This window comes from Pseudorasbora parva, chromosome 5 (assembly GCF_024679245.1).
Source record: "Pseudorasbora parva isolate DD20220531a chromosome 5, ASM2467924v1, whole genome shotgun sequence".
Lineage (NCBI taxonomy): Eukaryota > Metazoa > Chordata > Actinopteri > Cypriniformes > Gobionidae > Pseudorasbora > Pseudorasbora parva.
In genome coordinates, this window is record NC_090176.1 from 38,603,621 (window position 1) to 38,624,854 (window position 21,234).

At 37.1% G+C, this 21,234-nt stretch overlaps 1 protein-coding gene across 12 annotated transcripts in view; it reads left to right on the forward strand.

Annotated features, from left to right (window-relative positions):
• The window catches only part of lrp1bb (low density lipoprotein receptor-related protein 1Bb), a 442,399-nt gene extending 433,866 nt beyond the window's left edge, over window positions 1-8,533 (forward strand). For 6 of the 12 annotated variants that reach the window (XM_067444217.1, XM_067444225.1, XM_067444219.1 and 3 more), the window contains 5 exons: window positions 1,123-1,199; window positions 1,501-1,591; window positions 2,277-2,427; window positions 2,887-2,961; window positions 7,151-8,533. In XM_067444217.1, the coding sequence (XP_067300318.1) occupies window positions 1,123-1,199; window positions 1,501-1,591; window positions 2,277-2,427; window positions 2,887-2,961; window positions 7,151-7,291 (535 nt within the window). In that variant the 3' untranslated portion in view covers window positions 7,292-8,533. Of the gene's footprint in view, window positions 1-1,122; window positions 1,200-1,497; window positions 1,592-2,276; window positions 2,428-2,886; window positions 2,962-7,150 lie in introns of all 12 variants that reach the window. The other 6 variants (XM_067444216.1, XM_067444218.1, XM_067444214.1 and 3 more) reach the window with 2 other exon arrangements.
• Window positions 8,534-21,234: the final 12,701 nt, after the last annotated feature.

The following is a 21,234-nucleotide window of genomic DNA, read 5'->3' on the forward strand; positions in this document are numbered from 1 at the left end:
TACAATGAAGGAAATTGGTTGAATAAATAGAAACTCAAAATATGATTGTATCTGAACCACATAATAAATCGGATAAATCATGAAAATAGCACAATTTGGCATGGCTCACTGCGTCATCACACATTTTTGAATAAAGGTTATCGATTCTCAAAAATGTTCATTGTATTAAACTCAATTTTTTAATTTCAGTGAACTAAAAAGGCAAACAGATAACTTATTTATTTATTTATTTATTTTTTTACAGTGTATGTATATTATATATTGGTTTAGTTTAGGCTTTGTGTGAATAAATGGGTGTGTTTACATGCGCGTTCTTAAGCCGATTATGCCAAATAAGCCAACAATGAACATGGTCATGTAAACGCGGTAACCCGTTTTCTTTTATCGAAATAAGGTCAAAAACGGCGTAAGCATAAACCGCTCGGCACAGGTAGTTTTTTGCCTCTTACCCTGATTTCACGCTGCATGTAAACACATTAACCTGCTTTCTGTCGGCTTATTGAAGTGCACGTGTGATAGGTGACAAAAACGCAAACTTCATTCAATTCAATTCAGAATTCAGAATTCAATGCATCCAGACAGAGTGAGCTAGCGTTTTGCATGAAATAAGGACATATATCACAAACGCAGACTGGTTTAAGACCCAGAAAATTGTAAAGATGTGTTCTCATCTCATGCAGCAGAAGTAGAAGAGGTTCAGGCAAAACGCTCCATAACTGAATGAGGGATAATATGAGCCATAAATCTCCCGCTGACACAGTGCGCGCTTTATTTACCATCACAACTGACATTACATTTAAAAAAATCAGACATTATTACGGACATTATTATTTTTGACGTCACTACAAGGAAATAACCCGGTTTATTAATAAAGTCATGTAAACACGGTTTACTTGCAATGTCAGTTTACTGGTTTGCATGTAAACGGGAAAAACTGATTATTTCAATAAGCAGATTTTTTTGAGTTATCAGCTTACTATTGTGCATGTAAACACACCCAATGATAGCAAAGTGTTTTTTGGGGTGAACTGTTTGTTTAAATGCACTCTGCAATGCCTGCAAAAATATTTATTCTCTTTTCTGACTTGCCTTCTGTTTGTTTTGACTGTTGTTTTAAATCAGATGCTCAGCTAATTGGTCGGGGACGCAGTGCGAGAGGCCGGCCCCAAAGAGCAGCCGCTCCGATAACACAGCTGGAGGTGAGCGATGCAGAGAGCTTTCACGCTTTATAGAGCTCTCCTCTCCTAATTCAATAAGGATTCAGTCCTTGAATTATTAAAATGAAAAGAACCGTTATTTCATCAGTCAAATGACACATCTGAATTTACATCTGAGCTTCTCGTTAAATATTGGTTCAATATCTTTTTAGCTGCAGTACTGTTTATTTAATTTTGCTGTGATGGAGTATCTAATAATTTCCTGTTCCACCTGCATAGACATCTGGGGAAATGGGCTTAATAGTGGCTTTTGCTTCTTGCTTTTTTTTCTTGTTTGAAGCAGGAAGTATAGCTATCATTGTGCCGTTGGTCCTCCTGGTCATTCTGATTACTACAGTGGTTGCAGGTGTCTTCATCTGCAGAAGACGACAAAGGTACTTTTTGGAACTTTTTTGGAACAGTTTTAAATATAACCGTAGGGTTGGTCTGAAAATGAGGTGTGTTCAGGCGCATTGTTGGCATGTTGCTATATTGAGGCAACTGAAATCTGTGCCATTGACCAACAAAAACCTGGTCTGAAGTCAACGGCACAGTATTTTGTGTTATTTAAAGGGTGAGTTAATAATAAGTGTCTACAAGCGGGTACACTGCTTATTACACACACCCTGCTTATTGCAGCAGCACACAAACAATAAAATAGAAAGTAGATTCGGAGATGCTCTCAGTGCACCTGCACTGTTACGTATGTAGTGGATGTATGTTTTGTTGTTGTTTTTTTTCTTCTTTTCTCTTTTTTGTTGAGGTCCCCTCGATAACGAGATATCATACCTCAAGGGGTTTTCCTCCTAATAAATACATTTCAAGCATGCCCTCAGTACACCTGCACTATGTGCTTCAGACCATTTGTTAACATAGGGCCCATTATATTATTGTGGAAGATAAAAATATTAAATAAACCACAAATGAATGCAGAATGCTGCACCGTGCCTGTCTGTTTAGCCTGACATGCCTTGAGTATATCAAGTTAATTTGAAAATCCCTAGTAATACTCGCTTTGTATTTTTGTAATAATGTAGTCTTCAGACATCTGCAGCTATTTCAAGTGCTTTTCTGTCACAGGGGGAAACGTGTACAACGGCAGCCCATAACTAATGGAGGCATTAATGTGGAGATTGGCAATCCATCCTACAACATGTATGAGGTGGACCATGACAACCACGCAGATGCCGGAAGCCTTCTCAAACCAAATTTCACACTCGATCCCCACAAGGTTTGTGCTGGAATATTTTACACCCCTAACAAAAGGAATCTAGGAGGTTGATGATGTATATACATAAATAACAATGTGGTAGAACCAGAAAGAACGAGTTTCTGTTCTCTCCTGTAAAATATCTCTAAATATGTAATATTAACTGTTTCTTTAGGCCAGGGCTATATTTTGCCTTCATCTTCTTACCAAATATAATTTCTTTACCTTGCAAATTTGCCTCATTAAAGCTGCAAACATTATATTATTTCCCTGGGCAAGAAATAACTGACATCTATTTCTAAAGACTCGTGCATTTTAAAAGGCAATGCTAAAATGGCAGTAAGAAAATGCGCTTGATTGACCGTTTGTTTCGTACTATGACAATATTTCTGTCTAAATAGCAGCGTTGCATTGATGTTGTTCAGTGACAATGCCGTTCTAAATGTCGACTGCATGCTGGGGCGACTGTGTGTGTTCCAGGGCTGGTGTGTAAAATCCAGTGACCCTTGCACGCTGAATATTCATTCTGTCCCTAAGGAAGTAATACCTGGACAGGTGAACGCCTTGGGCTCCTTTGTCTCAATTAAGTAGCGAATCACAGTCATTTTAAATGACATTTTTGCATGCATATGGTGTGACGGTTTGCATGAATGTGCTAAAGTGTGATGGTAGGAGCATGGCTTTATGGCTCAACTTTTGCTGTGTTTTTCATGTTTCTCGTTTCTAGTGATTCATTTATGCAGGAGGTGAGGTTTATGGGGTTGTGAGTGACGTGTTTATATTAATATGTTTATCATCTTTTGCTGACATCAGCATGTCACCATAAGCATGATTGAATATGTTTTTCAAAGTACCAATCCAAATGATGCTACTGAAACCACTGTTGGCTCTGGCTGCGGTGGAAGCAACTCCTTGAACCAACTTTAGTCCTGCACAACTTGTTTTTTGCTTGAACATGATTTATTTAATACGGTGACTCATTGCTGCCACATATTTTTTTTTTCCACTCAATTATGTCTTAATAACGGAATGTTATGTCGTTTTCACAATTTCTTTTTTCGTGATAACAAGATGTTATGTCATTAAAATGACATCTTTTCCTTCTAATTAGGACATGTAGCGATGTGTACAAAATATGCCTTTATCCACATTAGAGAATTTATGGGCTAGCCTTTGTGCCTTTGTCACACTTCCGTGTTTGAAAAGCAGAAGCAAGCTCAGTGTAAAAAATAGGCTCTTCTGCTGCCTGTGGTTAGGGTTATCAGTGGCAGTGCCCATAGCACAAAATGTAATTTATTGATGTAGCCTACAGTTCAGAACAGATAGCTTTTGATCATCTAAATCAAAATTTCACAAACTTTTTGGCAGGCCATGGACCGCTCATGATTAGCCACAGTGGCGTAACTTCAAGCTTGCAATGACGGACACCGGTGCAGTCACAAATTTCATAACTATAGGCCTACTGTAATTAGACATATATTCAAGAAATTTATTAAAAACAGAAAGACGCTATAGTTTCAGCCTTACTCAAAAAAGGCAGCGGGAACAGGCAAGTGGGTTCGTTACGCACATCAATCCATTCTTGACATTCTTGGTTTGCTTAAGCCCCGTTTCCACCAAAATTACCCAGAACAATTTGTACCAGGAACTTTTCTCCTTCCCGAGACCTGCAACTGTCTGCGTTTCCACTGCGATCTAAAGTTCCATGAAGATTAGGCAGATTAGGCCGGTGATGTAGGACTGCGAGCGACTGCTCCTCCAAGTCAGTGACGGACAGTAATCATTTTTGCGCGTGTTGATTGAAAGATTAAGTGGACTGTTTACATGAGACGTTATCTAAACCGATCTGGTGTTTACATATGATGACTTTCAATCGCAATCATTTTGTCACATGCACTTTGTCTGCCGCATCAAAAATGTCAACGCTGTTTTCTCCAGCAGCTGGAATGTGTTTACTGTAGCCATAGCAACTCTTAACGGCCACCAGGACTAATACAGTATTATATAAGCTATTTATTTGTTGTAAAGTGTAATAATCATCTCAGAAAAAAAAAATCTTCTGTCAGGCGCAGTTAAAGTAAAAACTGCCCGGGGCAATAAACGCTGTGTCATTATTCCAACATTATCTTCATAACTTACGAAATAAAAAGTTTACCCCTCAGAAAAGTTAGGTTTCCTCTCTTGTCAACATGAGCGTGGCGCGCGCTGTCACGTCATGTAAGGACACACACTTATAGTAATCGGTCAGGTCGTTTACATGGTGAAAAATAGACTGTAAAAAAATGAATAACGAGTATGGAAGAGATTCAAACTTTGCTGCTTTTGCTGGTTATGTATAGGTTTACTGAAGAGGTAATTAACAACGACAGAAAAGAGCACTAATATGCAGATTCAGCAGCATGCAGCATATTCAGAAAGCTTGTAAAGCTAGATTTAAAATGACAATGTATATTATTATCAGCTATTACGGACATTGCACGTGAGATGTCTGAGACGAACGTGCCATCAGACAGAGAGCACAAGACACAAGACACAAGACACAAGATATTTACTGAACGCAGAACGAACCTCGCAAAAGACTTTTAAAAATGCCAGTTGAAATCAAATGCTAAACCAATCAGCATGTTCAGCGCCCAAGTCCCGCCCTCGAAAGTTCCTGAACTTTGAAAAAGTACTACCTCGCGAGCAGGGCTGTTTGGAGGGGGAAATATTTACCCGGAACTTCATTTAGACCCTGGTTCCTGCGGTCAAAACACACAGAGTACCACCCAAAGTTCCTGGTTCCTGGGTAAAGTTCCTACGGTGGAAACGCGGCTTTACTCATCTTACTCATGCTGCTCACTTTTCATAATCTACATATAACAAAAAAAAAAATTAATAATATTATAGGCTAATATTTAAACAGACTAACTATGAAACGAAATATGCTACGTGTTTTTAAAGCTGCACTATGTAACTTTTCTGTCTGCTAGAGGGCGCTTATTTAAAAACAAAGGCGTAGCTTGATGACAGATCACAGCCGGTGGAAAAGAATCGTTACTGTAGTATGAATCAGAGCAGAACCGAATGTTAAGGAGCTGAACAAGGCCTCTGGAGCGATTGTTGTGCACAACACACTATGCGAGCAGCGGGACTTTTATTATGACAGGACACAGTCATCGGTGCCATTTCCGCTTTTCCGGTCATGAGTATGAGGTAACACAGCTCTGTTTATCATATTAGATTCATTTAAGTGTGTTTAAAATGATTTTATGACATTTCTCTGTGCTTTTGCTCAGCGGCTGCTGTGACATGTTCACACTGCTAAGAGTAAAGCGCTTCTGCAGAATAAAACCGGAAACCGAGGGTAGCGCAGATATGACGCAATTGACAGACCACTACCCCAGACGTCCCGTTCCTTGGTTATAATAGCAATCTTCTCATAATTTACAAATAGTTGGAAATATTTGGGATATTGTAAGAACTCAACTGAACAAACTATATAACACTGGCCTAGTGGTTTTTGGACATTTTACTGCAAAAATACTACATAGTACACCTTTAACCCTCTGTCCAATGAAGGCGCTGGGGATTTTTTTTTTTTCTCAATCATTTTTAGCTATAGATACAAGTTAGAGCCATAATTATAAACTATAAACTGTCTACATTTATTTGTGAACACTCAAAATATCAACAAAAGCTGTGGATTCAGGGAACAGATTTCACCCTACAACTCGACAGGGAAAAAGTAATAAACTAAATGTTCTAAATAAATAGCCTAATAATAATAATAATAAACAAATACACAACTTTTAATAAATAAACTCAAATTTGGTAAAACACGTAGCTATATAGACAAGCTACCATAAATGATGGAGTAGGTTATTTTATGTTTTTACGCTTAGGTCTAAGGGAAAAATCCGAACTTCACAGTCCATTCATCATCAAACAAAAAATGCAATCAACCAAACAGAACCATTTATTTGGTTCAGTTTATACTGTCCGTTGTATGTAGTCGTGACTGCGGCTCTACAGTGCAGTGGTGTTATTCCAAACACCACCAGGACTACATAGTTTAGCATCCAAGTGAGAAAATAAAAAAATAATTGAATTTGTGCAGAATGAGAAAGGTGCAACTCTGGTTTCAGTTTCCCTTTAAATAGGCTAGGCTAATTCGTGTTTGTTACATTAAGGCCTATATTTTTTCAATTTTGTTACATTTTAAAAGGATTTGTTGTGGAAGCAGCATAAAATAGCTACATGTTGGTAAACATTTAGTTTTTAACAGTATTTTAAATAAAAACCTAAATTTATTTCTCAACAACTTTTACCCTCGACATCTGGGTGCAACTCAGTGTGACAAAGGCACATTGGCTAGCCTATAAATTCTCTAATGTGGATAAAGGCATATTTTGTACGTCACTATACAACACTTGTCCTTGTCAGGAAACAATATGTTATTTTAACGAGAAAAATATGTAGTTTTAATAAGAAAAATATGTTTTAATGACATGACATATTTCATTATTACAAGAAAAGATGATGTTAAAATGACATCTCGTTATTACGACAATTGAGTAGGAAAAAATAAACGTATGGCAGCAATGCATCACCGTCATTTTATGAATTAGTTCCAATTCATTTTTAAACCGTTTTATTGCTATTTATTATTGTTTATTTAAGTTTTCCTTTGTGTATGTCATTTTTGAGAGGGAGTCTGAATGTCAACTGAACGTCAGTTTTCATCAATTATCTCTCCAAACAGCCAATGAACTACTCCAATCCGATGTATGCGAAGATGTATCTGGATGGTCAGAACTGTCGCAAACCAGTCCTCAACATCGACGAAAGGAGAGAGCTACTCCCAAAGAAACTTGAGGGGACGATTCGAGAAACCGCCGCATAGCCTGATTACACTTTGTACTCTTTTTTTACTTAAATGTACAAAATGTATAAAACACAAGGAAAACTAAAAAAAATTTCTATTTCCTATCAGGTTCAGATATCTTGTTTATATTTGGTTTCTTGGCACCATCAGCATTGCGCCTTTATGTCTGTTGCGATATTTGGAGTCATATTTGTCCATCCTTTTTTTTTTTTTTTTTTTACTGTTTTGTTGCACTGCTCATGTGACACACAACTGCTCATTTGCACATCGTGGACAGTTAATGATATTACAACAGCAAAATCTTTTCTTTTTTTTTTTCAATTGGTGTTTTTGTTTTTTCCTAAATTTTAAGTATGTTCCCTTGGGGCATCATGACAGATTTTGCCTTTTTTCTTTCTAGTGTTTACTTCACTGTGAAAGTTTTCATTTCCGTATAGTATTAACCTAATTTATCATACTTAATTATGCTAGAAATACCATATTTATGCCATTTAAAGGGTTTTTGTTATATTCATGTTAGATTTTATTCTTTATTTCCCCCCTACAGCTTTCTTCCACAACATAGGGCTACATAAGTCAACCACTTGACTTCAGTCAGTTCTTATTGAAGAAACACGTTTATATCTATCTAATGTTGTTTACTTTCGCTTCATGAAGTGATTTTTCATTTCCACAATGCACCCAGAAAAATGCTGCAATTATGAACCATCTTTATTAAACCCAACCATGTGGCATGCTGAGATAGCTCAGCGCTGCATGGAAATGTTGACCAAGTGCCGTCTTGTATACGGTTTGACTTTATCTTTACAGAGCTGATATCGGTTTGATGGTCATTAAACTACAATCTGGTAGTTGTTTGTAAGACATGCTACTTTGCCTGCTTAAAGCTACATTTGAGCTCAGCAATACGGTGACACCGGCTTCATCAAGCAAATTAAAGCTGACTTCATCACTGTTATACAATAGACCTAGGACAAGATATCACGTGTAGGTCACAGATCGTTCTTGACATGTCATGGATGGATGCCAGAGAGAATCAAAGTTACTGTTACATGGGAATTTTAGAGATTATGAATCAAATCACGTTGCCAGTTACTTTCAGAAGGGAAGCTACTAAGATACAACAGATTTTATAATTTTGTATTTGATTTATATGTTGTTTGGCTGCTTGTATTTTGGAAAAAAATGTATTAAATGTAAGTACTTTTTATATAAAAAGCAAATCAATATAAAATAAAGACATTTTATTTCCATTTCAAACAGGATTCTGTTTCTCACTGTACTTCACTTCTTCATTAAAATCTAGCTTTTGGCTTGAGTGACACATTCTGCTTTTTTCTTGGACAGGAGTGTCAGAAGCTGGAACACCTGACATGTGAATCGGTAACTTGAAATTGGGTGGTTCAAGTCACATTGTCGGTAGCAAGGATAAAATTAAATCTTGCTACTGTGAAGAAAAAAAAAATATTGCAAAAATAATTAGAAGCAATTGTAAAACTAAATGCAAAGAATAGTGAGTACATGTACCAATGCAAATTTTGGGTGGCCATTACAAAACCTTTCCATGCCTAATTTATTCTGGCAAGTGTGTGGCATTAATGCTGTAAATAATTCCCAAATCTTTTTGTACGGGATTGTGTTTTAAGACAATAAGTCTTAAACTAGGCTGACATTACCGGTGTAAAAATCCTTTAAATCCTTTTAATGAAATAACAAAGCCAATTCCAAATGGAGGCACGATTCCATGCTGACTGCAAAGCTTCCATATTTCACATTTCACATGGGGGCATTTCTGGAATTACCAGAGATCATTTTTGATAATCTCCATGGGTTTAATGTACATCCCTTGAATACACATGGTCACATCTTTTGGTGGTTAGTTTCTGTTACTCAGAACTGAAATATTAATTGAAAGATTAAATATATATATATATATATATATATATATATATATATATATATATATATATATATATATATTGCATTTAACTATTCTGCAATGGCAGCAAGGACTCTACTGAATACTCTATACAGTATAATATTTTGCACATTACATATAGGACTCTACCTTTTCCAGTACACTGTAAATAAAAAATCATATAATCAATAAGTTATGACAACATACAACGATTAGGCATGACACTACCTTCCTAATATTGCGTTGTCCCTCTTTTGCTGCAAAAACAGCCCTGACCTGTCAAGGCCTGGACTCTACTAGAGCCTTGAAGGCGTGCTGTGGTATCTGCCACCAAGATATTAGAAGCAGATCCTTTAACTCCTGTAAGCTGCGAGGTGGGGACTCCATGGATCAGACTTGTTTGTTCAGCATATCACACAGATGCTCGATTGGATTGAGAGCTGGGGAATTTGGAGGATAAGTCAACACCTAAAATTCATAGTGCTCCTTAACCCATTCCTCAACAATTTTTGCTTTGTGGCAGGGCACCATGTCCTGCTGAAAGAGGCCACAGCCACCAGGGAATACCGTTTCCACGAAAGGGTGTACTGTACATGGTCTACAACAATGCTTAGGTAGGTAGTATGTGTCAAACTCGTGCCCAATATAGTGATGCTTTCGGTGGTGAATAGGCATTAGCATGGGCACCCTGACCGGTCTGCAGCTATACAGCCACATACACTCTAAAGAATGCTGGGTTAAAAACAACTCAGGTTGGGTTGAAAATGGACAAACCCAGAAATTGGGTTGTTTGAATGGGTCCATTAACTGGGTTCAAACAAACCAAATTTTGGGTTTTACCATTTTCAACCCAACTTGAGTTGTTTTTAACCCAGCATTTTTTAGAGTGTACACAACAAACTGCAATGCACTGTATATTCTAACACCTTTTTATCAAAACCAGCATTAACAACTTGAGCAATTTGAGCTTCAGTAGCTTGATCAGACCACACAGGCCAGCCTTTGCTCCCCGCGTGCATCAATGAGCCTTGGCCATGACCCTGTCCGCCAGTTCACAACTGTTCCTTCCTTGGGTTACTTTTGATAGATATTGATCATTGCAGACCGGGAACATCCCACAAGAGCTGCAGTTTTGGAGATGCTCAGTTATCTAGCCATCACAATTTAGTCCTTTTTCAGCGTCTAACAATTTTGAGGACAAAATATTCACTTGCTACCTAATATAGCCCACCGACTAGCAGGTGCCATGATAAAGAGATAATCAGTGTTATTCACTTCACGGCAGTGGCCATAATGTTATGCCTGATCAGTATGGGTTTTTACATTGCTTTAACTCATCAAAATAAGCGATTTTCAACTTTTTTATACAAGATCCGATTCAAGCTAGTTTAAATAAATTAAACAAGTTGATTGTACTTAAATATTTAAGGCAGCAACTTCATACACATTTTCCCCCATATATATAGACATTATATTGATGCTCATTCTACAGTTAATCTAAATCAAGGACAATTCACTTTTCCACTACTAAATGTTGGCTGTGGAAATTTGCTCTAATTTAAACACACCCATTGAGGTCAGATGCTAATGTTGGCTGACGGGGTCTGGCTCACAGACGCCGTTCCAGTTCATCCCAAAGGTGTTCAAGGCTGGTGTTTGTGAATGCTAGTCAAGTTTGAGTACATTTTTATGGATTTTGATTGATATGCTGAAGCAGAAAAGGCCCTCTCCAAACTGTTCCTTTTCATATGCATGTTGAAGATTTAAAAAAAAAAAGCATATTTATCATATATCTGATGTGCTTTATCATCTTTGTGTGCACTGTATTGGGGATAATACATTTCACATGGTATTTTGTTTCATGATAAAATGATTAATTAGATTTTCTAAGAAATACTTCTTATATTGCTGAACTTTATGAAAGAGAATATTATACAGATATAGCATGTTATACTTTATCTGCTCGCTGTTATGATAAAAGCTTGCTAATGACGATATCAAATGAAGCCTGTCATCGATTTATTAATGGATCTGGCTGGTTTTATTCATAGGAGAAAATTCGCCATTGGTGTAATAAAAGTAAGCCGGAATCCAAGTATTCATTATAGCAATCAATAATGGCTGGAAAAGACATGTTAACAATGAACAGCATTCTGCACACTGGCACACAGATTTATGTTTCTCATTTAACAACTCTGCTATATTCAGGTGGATCCATCAATTGTGCTTATCTGAAATAACTGAGACACAATTCATCTGGATAGAGGCGAAGAGGAAATAGATATTTCCGTTTTCATTGTTCTAGACAATGAAAAGGTAAATCACATGACAACTTCATGGATTGTTATTCTTGAGTTAAATAATACATAAGACATCTAGATTGACTTGCACTGCAGGTGTGATGAAAATGTTTTAGCAGCTCTGCTTTAGAGACTTCTGATGGTAACTGAAATATGATGTCTATTGTTTTGTGGCACAAGTTAAAATCTTTGTGACATGCATGCATTATTCAGTTAAAGTCTGAATGTTATCTTGGAAAATGTAGAGAAGGATCAGGAACATTCATAATAAGAGCATGCGTCTGCCGTATTATTCAGTTTCATCTTGCGTTCTTTATTTCTTACAGATAAAAATGACAGATATACAGGAGCTTAAAGGACAGTAAGACATACTTCAGAAGAAAGATTTGACTTCTACTTCCAAGCCTTAAATACATTTCACTGTACAGGACAGGACAGGTACACTTCAAAGCAGGATAGCAGGAACCTATGCCAAAGAGAATATTTCATTATAAGTCTTGAATATTATTGTGAATAAGTGTAAAGTTTCTAGCCTAGAAATCTAGACGCACCCTAGCGGCAGCAAATCTAATTTGCCGCGAGTGTCGTCTAGCAACTCTCAAATACACTTCTGAGCTGTAAAGGCCAAACTCTGGTCGGGCCAATCACATCGTGTATAGAGTCGGTGGGTGGGGCTTAACATAATGACGGCCGAGTTGCGCTTGCGTACTTCCAGTAAACACAGAAGCTGGCGAACGGCAGTCTTTCGAATCAGCTTTGAACGCGACTCTGGAAGACTTGGAGTTGAGCTTTGTATCTATTCTTGAATACGGCTATAACATAAAATGTGGAAAAAGTGAAGCACTGTGAATACTTTCTGAATGTACAGTACCCTTCTCATCACATTTACCTCCAGTCTTTGTGCTAAGCTAGGCTAGCAGTGTGTATCAGACAGAGTTATGGCACACATGGAAATAAAAATGGTATGTGTGTACTTATCTAACTCTAAGGGATACGGTGAATAAGCTAAAGTCCCAAAAAGATGCTGTGTTCCTTTAAGAAACATTTGTTTCAAACCTTCATTGTTATCTGAAAACTGCTGCCTAATATTCTTTTGAAAACCGTGAAAGTTTTTTCATTATACTCTGATAAAGAGAAAGTTAAAAAAAAACAGCATTAGAATATATTTTTGTAACATTATAAATGTCTTCACTGTCAATTTTGATCAATTTAATAAAATAAAAGTATTACTTTAAAAAAAAAAATCTCACTGAGCCCAAACTGTTTATATGCCAGGTTTCCGTTTTTTATGCTTAAAGTATGGAGTGTATACTAAAATAACTACTCATTTCATAAGTTCAAGGCCATTGTACAGTAGACAGTTGAGAAAAGACTTTCACAATACCTATTTAGTTCATTTAAAAAGCACCTTTGGTTGCAAGACAAGGTTACTTTTTGAGGTCTCTCAGCTGAAACTGATCAGGTCAAACCTTCTAGGAGACTAATGCTGACCTTCAATTTTGTCAAAGCACGTTGGCTGAAATGAAAAAGTGTGCAAACAACAGCCACCTCTTCAGCGTTTCATAGATTGAGTCTCTGCGGGAGATCAGATATAAGGTGGCCCAATGTCCGAATGGAACTGAAAGGTGCAGTTTGCCGTGAGCTAAAGGTAGCCTTACACCAAGCCTACAATCAAACATAGTGGATTGAAACGAAAAAGTATATCAATAGCACTTCCTGGCAAAACCACTCTAGTATATAAAAAAAACTCAAGTAAAAAAAAAAAAAAAAAAAAAAAATATATATATATATATATATATATATATATATATATATATATATATATATATATACCACATCGTGTTGTTGTTATTATTATTAGGGACACCTGATCAATTTTTCATTAATGTAATTATCTAATCAACCAATCACATGGCAGTTGCCTCAATGCATTTAGGGGTGTGGTCCTTGTCAAGACGATCTCCTGAACTCCAAATTGAATGTCAGAATGGGAAAGAAAGGTGATTTAAGCAATTTTGAGCGTGGCATGGTTGTTGGTGCCAGACGGGCCAGTCTGAGTATTTCACAATCTGCTCAGTTACTGGGATTTTCACGCACAACCATTTCTACGGTTTACAAAGAATAGTGTGAAAGGAAAAACATCCAGTATGCGGCAGTCCTGTGGGCGAAAATGCCTTGTTGATGCTAAAGGTCAGAGGAGAATGGGCCGACTGATTCAAGCTGATAGAAGAGCAACTCTGACTGAAATAACCACTCGTTACAACCAACGTATGCAGCAAAGCATTTCTGAAGCCACAAAACATACCACTTTGAGGCGGATGGGCTACAACAGCAGAAGACCCCACCAGGTACCACTCATCTCCACTACAAATAAGAAAAAGAGGCTACAATTTGAAGGAGCTCAGCAAAATTGGACAGTTGAAGACTGGAAAAATGTTGCCTGGTATGATGAGTTTTGATTTCTGTTGAGGCATTCAGATGATAGAGTCAGAATTTGGCGTAAACAGAATGAGAACATGGATTCATCATGTCTTGTTACCTCTGTGCAGGTGGGTGATGGTAATATAATGGTGTGGGGGATGTTTTCTAGGCACACTTTAGGCCCCTTAGTGGCAATTGGGCATCATTTAAATGCCACGGCCTACCTGAGCATTGTTTCTGACCATGTCCATTCCTTCATGTAACATCATGTACCCATCCTCTGATGGCTACTTCCAGCAGGATAATGCACCATGTCACAAAGCTTGAATGATTTCAAATTGGTTTCTTGAACATGACAATGAGTTTACTGTACTAAAATGGCCCCCACAGTCACCAGATCTCAACCCAATAGAGCATCTTTGGGATGTGGTGGAACGGGAGCTTCGTGCCCTGGATGTGCATCCCACAAATCTCCATCAACTGCAAGATGCTATCCTATCAATACGGGCCAACATTTCTAAAGAATGCTTTGAGCACCCTGTTGAATCAATGCCACATAGAATTAAGGCAGTTCTGATGGTAAAAGGGGCTCAAACACAGTGTTAGTATGGTGTTCCTAATAAGCCTTTAGGTGAGTGTATATAATATAATATAATATAATAAAATATAATATAATATAATATAATATAATATAATATAATATAATATAATATAATATAATATAATATAATATAATAAAGTATTTGAACACCCTGCTATTTTGCAAGTTCTCCCACTTGGAAATCATTGAGGGGTCTGAAATTGTCAATCGTAGGTGCATGTCCTCTGTGAGAGACATAATCTAAAAAAAATCCAGAAATCACAATGTATGATTTTTTAACTATTTATTTGTATGATGCAGCTGCAAATAAGTAGCCTAGAAATCTAGACGCACCCTAGCAGCAGCAAATTCAATCTGCCGCGAGTGTCGTCTAGCAACTCTCAAAACACTTCTGAGCTGTAAACGCCAAACTCTGATCGGGCCAATCACATCATGTATAGAGTCGGTGAGCAGGGCTAAACATAGTGACGGAAAGTTGCGCTTGCATGCTTCTAGTATACACAGAAATTGGTGAACGGCAGTCTTTCGAATCAGCTCTGACCGCGACTCTGGAAGACTTGGAGTTAAGTTTTTCTCTGAGAAAAGAACAAAGAACGGCACTGAAGTCATTCTTAAAAAGGGAAGATGTGTTCTGAGTTTTGCTGACCGGATACGGTGAAAGTTTAATCTGTCAAATAGCTCTGCTTCACCTTCGTTGCTCTGGTTGGTTGTAGCGCTATCCAATTGCGTACATGCAAGGGAGTTTGAAAGACAACCGTTTATCCTGCCCCTCGGATTGAGCCCCGTCAAGGGTGAGTTTCCAGACCAAAAATCTTAATGAGGGTCTGGCTTGTCAGGCTAGCAAATAAGTATTTGAACACCTGTTTATCAGTTAGAATTCTGACCCTCAAAGACCTGTTAGCCTGCCTTTAAAATGTATTATTATGTCCACCTTTCCTTATTATTATGTTCTGACCCTCAAAGACCTGTTAGTCTGCCTTTAAAATTTATTATTATGTCCACCATAATTTATGTCCACCTTCACTCCATTTATTATCCTAAATTAGTTGCTCCTATTTGAGCTGCTAAAGACCCCTGTCCATACAATCATACAATTCCATACAATCAGTAAGAATCCAACTACTAACATGGCCAAGACCAAAGAGCTGTCCAAAGACACTAGAGACAAAATTGTACACCTCCACAAGGCTGGAAAATGCTACGGGGAAATTACCAAGCAGCTTGGTGAAAAAATGTCCACTGTTGGAGCAATCATTAGAAAATGGAAGAAGTTAAACATGACTGTCAATCTCCCTCGAGATCTCACCTCGTGGGGTCTCAGTGATCCTAAGAAAGGTGAAAAATCAGCCCAAAACTACACGTGAGGAGCTGGTCAATGACCTGAAAAGAGCTGAGACCACCGTTTCCTAGGTTACTGTTGGTAATACACCAAGACGTCATGGTTTGAACTGAACTGTATTAAGGAGAGTATGACCGGGGCCATGTATTGCGAGATTTTGGGGAACAACCTCCTTCCCTCAGATAGAGCATTGAAGATGGGTCGAGGTTGGGTCTTTCAACATGACAACGACCCGAAGCATACAGCCAGGATAACCAAGGAGTGGCTCTGTAAGAAGCATATCAAGGTTCTGGTGTGGCCTAGCCAGTCTCCAGACCTAAACCCAATAGAGAATCTTTTGAGGGAGCTCAAACTCTGTGTTTCTCAGCAACAGGCCATAAACCTGACTGATCTAGAGAAGGTCTGTGTGGAGGAGTGGGCCAAAATCCCTCCTGCAGTGTGTGTAAACCTGGTGATAAACTACAGGAAACGTTTGACCTCTGGAACTGCAAACAAAGGCTACTGTACCAAATATAAACATTGATTTTCTCAGGTGTTCAAATACTTATTTGCAGCTGTATCATACAAATAAATAGTTTAAAAATTATACATTGTGATTTCTGGATTGTTGTATTTTTTTATTATGTCTCTCACAGTGGACATGCACCCTCGATGACAATTTCATTACCCTCCATGATTTCTAAGTGGGAGAATTCGCAAAATAGCAGGGTGTTCAAATACTTATATTTACTTATTATATATATGTGTGTGTGTGTGTGTGTGTGTGTGTGTGTGTGTGTGTGTGTGTGTGTGTGTATATATATATATATATATAGTATGCTTGTTATTGCACACATCAAATGGAAATGTATTTAGCTTTCATTGCTGTAAAACATTCATTTGAATATGCAAATGACTCTTTTCAACAAAGCTTCTCAACACATATGACAACCATAGCTTATTGGCAGTAGTGGGAAATTATGTGATGATTCTATGCCACATAGTGTGCAAGTGTGAAAGGGACTTCCTGTAAGGAGCTGTGTCATCTCCCTCACTCCAGGCAGTGAGATGAAACAGCAGGGGAGATGATAGCAAGACACAGTCAAACGTCTCTATTCTGAACATCAGCACTTCAAAGACGGGTGTGTCTTAAAAATCCGGACCAGATTTATGACATGACATCTCAAAGTTTTTGTGACATTTTTAAGGATAGTTTTTGTGGTCTTTTTAGCCAAAATATAACCCTTGTGCTGTCATTAACTCACATGAAAGTGCAAATTCCGTCATCATGTACTAACCCTTACGTCATTCAAAACCTTTGATTTTTCTGAGATATACAATAGCCTTCTCTGAAGATGAAACAAGCCACAAGTCATATAGACAGTAGTTTTAAACATAATTTGCTAAACTGTGCATGTGCTCAACAGGAGCACATACATTGGTACGTTGCAACAGTCTCACTGGAAAAACAAAAATGTTCTCACTCAACATCACATCAACGCTTGGTCCGGCCCCCTCTCTGTCATTCTTTAACGTCCAGGACAGGGTACCTATAATGTCATTTTTCGACTTTCAGGGTACTCCATTGGTTCCATTTGTTTGCAGATTATTTTATAAATCTTTATACTTTCATAGATATTTTGAAGCACCTATCCTCACTTCTCAACAGTATAAAACATATAACAGGCAAAGTGCAGAAATGTATTATTGAAAAAACTTGTGCAACTTGCGATACATTCCCAGTTCTGAAGTCATACAATATCTTTACATGAAGAACAGAGTGAAACTTAAGGATAATCGTTGAAAATGATCTAGCTTCATCAGCCAACAGTCATATCAGCGCCAAGTGGCCAAAGCCACTTAAAGGCAAGCCTGCAACCTTAGCCAAAATGCTGTGATGCGAAGGGAAGGAGACAAGAGGCCTTTTTTATGGATATCATTGTCAATGTAGGAGAGGCTTTATTACAGAGAATAAACCGATTTTGTGAGGAAAAAGCTTATAATTTCTTGACTCGACAGCCTATCGGTTAATTTTCAACATGTTTGCTCTTAAACATTTATTATGTATTCATCTATTTTTAGAGTTTACACCAAAAAATATAAGTAAAAAAAAATCTGTTTTATAAGATAAGTCATGGACAATTGTGTGAAAGGTATGATTCAGTTCATGACACTTCTCATTTATTTTTATGGTATCTGCAAACAGAGACTGATTGCAGCACAACTCTACATGAAATTCAGTGACTTAAAGGCTGTAATGTTATTGGTTATCCAGGTCATGATCCAAGTTAGCCATTATATTTTCTCCAATGGACCCTCTCAATAATCAAATTTAGAGCAGCACTACCTTTGATTTTTATCAAGAATGAAAGCGAGGCTGCAAGGGATAGTGGGATAGATCTCTTCAGTGGGTTGTACTGTTATTTAATGTGTTTTTGGATTGTTCTGTTGACTAAACACTGCAAAATATCTTCCGAGGAACTTTCAGTAGACAAAAAACTCCCGACAATATGAGCTGTGGAAAATGATCAGTGATCTAGGAGCTTTATACAGCTTTTACAGTGAATGCCATAGAAAACACCGCAAGTCTACCCCCCACAGCCTCGCTTTCAGACTTGTTATGACGCTGCTCTGAATAAAACCTTTCCTGATACTACTCAGTCAAAAGATACACCCAAACTTTAGCATGACGATTCGGTCACAAAACACACAAGAGTCTGTTCCATTTCACAATCAAAGCTGATGTAACACTTCTTCTGATGGCAGTTTTTGAATGTTTGCACAGGATCTGAGCTTGATGGACACTGATTGCTTTTGGGTCTGTTCCTTACACAAATCAATCGTTTGGCCTTGGAACTCTTTGAATATTTGTACTTTTTAAAAAAAAATGTTTGCAGTTGTATCTGTTTGTTATATTGTGTTTAATATGCAATATTAAATATTTAATATGTGCAATATTTTGTAAATTGAAACTTAAAAAAAACTATAAATCACTGCAGTTTCTAGCTCAAATGAACTCTAAAGCTTTTATTCCTTTTCACGAGGGCAGATTAGAGATTTTTTTTTTTTTCATACAGATCCTTGCACAATAATGTTATGTCCTTAGAACATGCATTCATTTTCATTTTGCAGAAATATTAAAACATGCATGTATTTTCAAATTTTCCAAATGAATAAACATTACTTTAGTCTAACTAAGAATTGCATTATTTTACATGTTATAATGGTGCTTGACTTGGATTGGGGGGAAAGGTTCTAGCAGTTTTAGACTTTGGTTCTAGACTTATTTCAAATAGTGTAAAACTCAGATTGAACCAAACCACACTTCATTCTAAAACAGATCTTTGTAACACTCCCTGGAAATTGATGCACATGCTATTTTCTCTGCACATGGTGCCTGCGGACAGAACAGAATGAAACATTTCACTATTATATGTATCAATAAATATACAAGACCTTTCCGCAACTGACATTTCCTCTTCTTAGTCCAAATGAGGTTTAGACTATCAACAGTATTGTAGGAAGGCACACCAGACATAAATTAATCTTCCAGATGATTCATTTAAAAAAATTCACTCAAAAATAAAAATTCAACACTATACAGTCCCCAAAATCAACCATCTATAACCAAAAAGACATAGGTTCCATTCAGTCTGCACCAGGCTGACAAAACCCCCAGGTAACTACTTTATTGCCTTGCAAACTTTGACAAACACCAAAATAACGGCCAAAGTTGTTCGACTCCCAAGACAAAGAAACAAACCAGATCCCCGTTGTCTCAACAACCTTTAGATGAACTCTGAGTGGCACAGAAAACGGTTGTCACATAAACTTGTATCAAATCTTTCAAGGATATGCGACTTACATTTAAACAGCTTTCTACTGCATAATTCTATATAATGTCTATAACCAATACACGTGACTATTATACCTATATATACTCACAATTGATTTAATTGTATTAATATTGAATGACTGACTGAAAGTGTATCTTGGTTGGTATCTTCATTTTTGTATCCTTATGTTTCAAGAGATGGCTTGCTTGAATTTTGTGTAGAATGTATCATATTCTTATAATAAGAAATCATGTTTAACTGTACTCTGCTTAAGAGCGTTAAGTTAGGAGACCAGAGATAACAGATCATTTATGGTGAGTGACAAAGTCACCTCTGAACCAAGATGATACCTAGTTGGTCAGAACCCATCCAGGAGGATGGGCAATTTTTTTATTTTATAATGTCTTTTATTTTATTTTATTCTTTTTTATGTGCTTATGAATTGAATGTCTTAAACTGCTGATCTGCACTACCTGGCTATTAAATAGTGTTTAACTATCGTATGGATATTAATATCCGCTGCAGAGTTGATAGTTACGACCCGTTCAAGTCAACACTGGACGAGTCATTTGAAAATCAGACTCTTTCAAAATGAATGAATTAATCATTTAATTTGAGCTAAATAGACCTGTTTCCCTTATACAAAGTCCCTTACTGTATAATCAACACAAGGATTGAATTAGGGTTGGTTGTATCCTTTTAAAATAACCATGTCTAAATAACTCAAAACAGCTATGGAAAAATAATAATAAAAACTTTGTAATTATTACTGTTAAGAATTATAAATTAACTTTCTTGTCATAAATACAAATTTAAAAATGGTTTAATACAATCTTAATCTTAAACATTTGATAGATGAAGTTTTGGTGACCTGCCACTCTCTGTAAGGTTAGTAATACCAAACTACAATTCTGAGAAGAAAAAGAGAAAATTCACTTCTCTTAATTTGTTTTTTTCTTCAATGCTGAGAGCCTATAATGGAATAATTGCTTGAAAAGCACCACTTTTTTAATATTTAAATTAATATTAAAGTTTACTCATTCAGTAAATGAGTGCTAGTTGTTTATTGAAAATTGTTGTAATGTATGGTATTTTACTGGCATTGGTATCCATCCAATTCTGACAACCAAATATTCCAATATTGCATATAACTTGTCTTAATGAATTGCCTTATAACATTGCATGCTGAGACATCAGAATTACATTTCCCCCTTTCTGAGATAAATTGGATTTAAAATTGAGCTTTGATTGTGTTTCCTTCTTTCACTTATACAGTAAGGCAGCAGTGACTTTAAGGGGAACCATCATTAATCTTGGGGAATAGTGGACACACACTATGTGTGCCTGTGTCACTGATTAGCAAACTCATCTGTCTTTTTCCTGTCTATGCTTCACCTCCCACTGAATTTGATGGATCTTCCTCTTGCCCAGCAGTCCGGAGGAGCAGGTTGTCAGCATGAGGCCCAGATGGGAGAGGTGGAAATAGTCACCTTAGACACAACGAGTCTTGTTTCAAAGAAATCTTTAAAAGCAGACTTTACATAGAACACGTGAAGTGATGGGCATT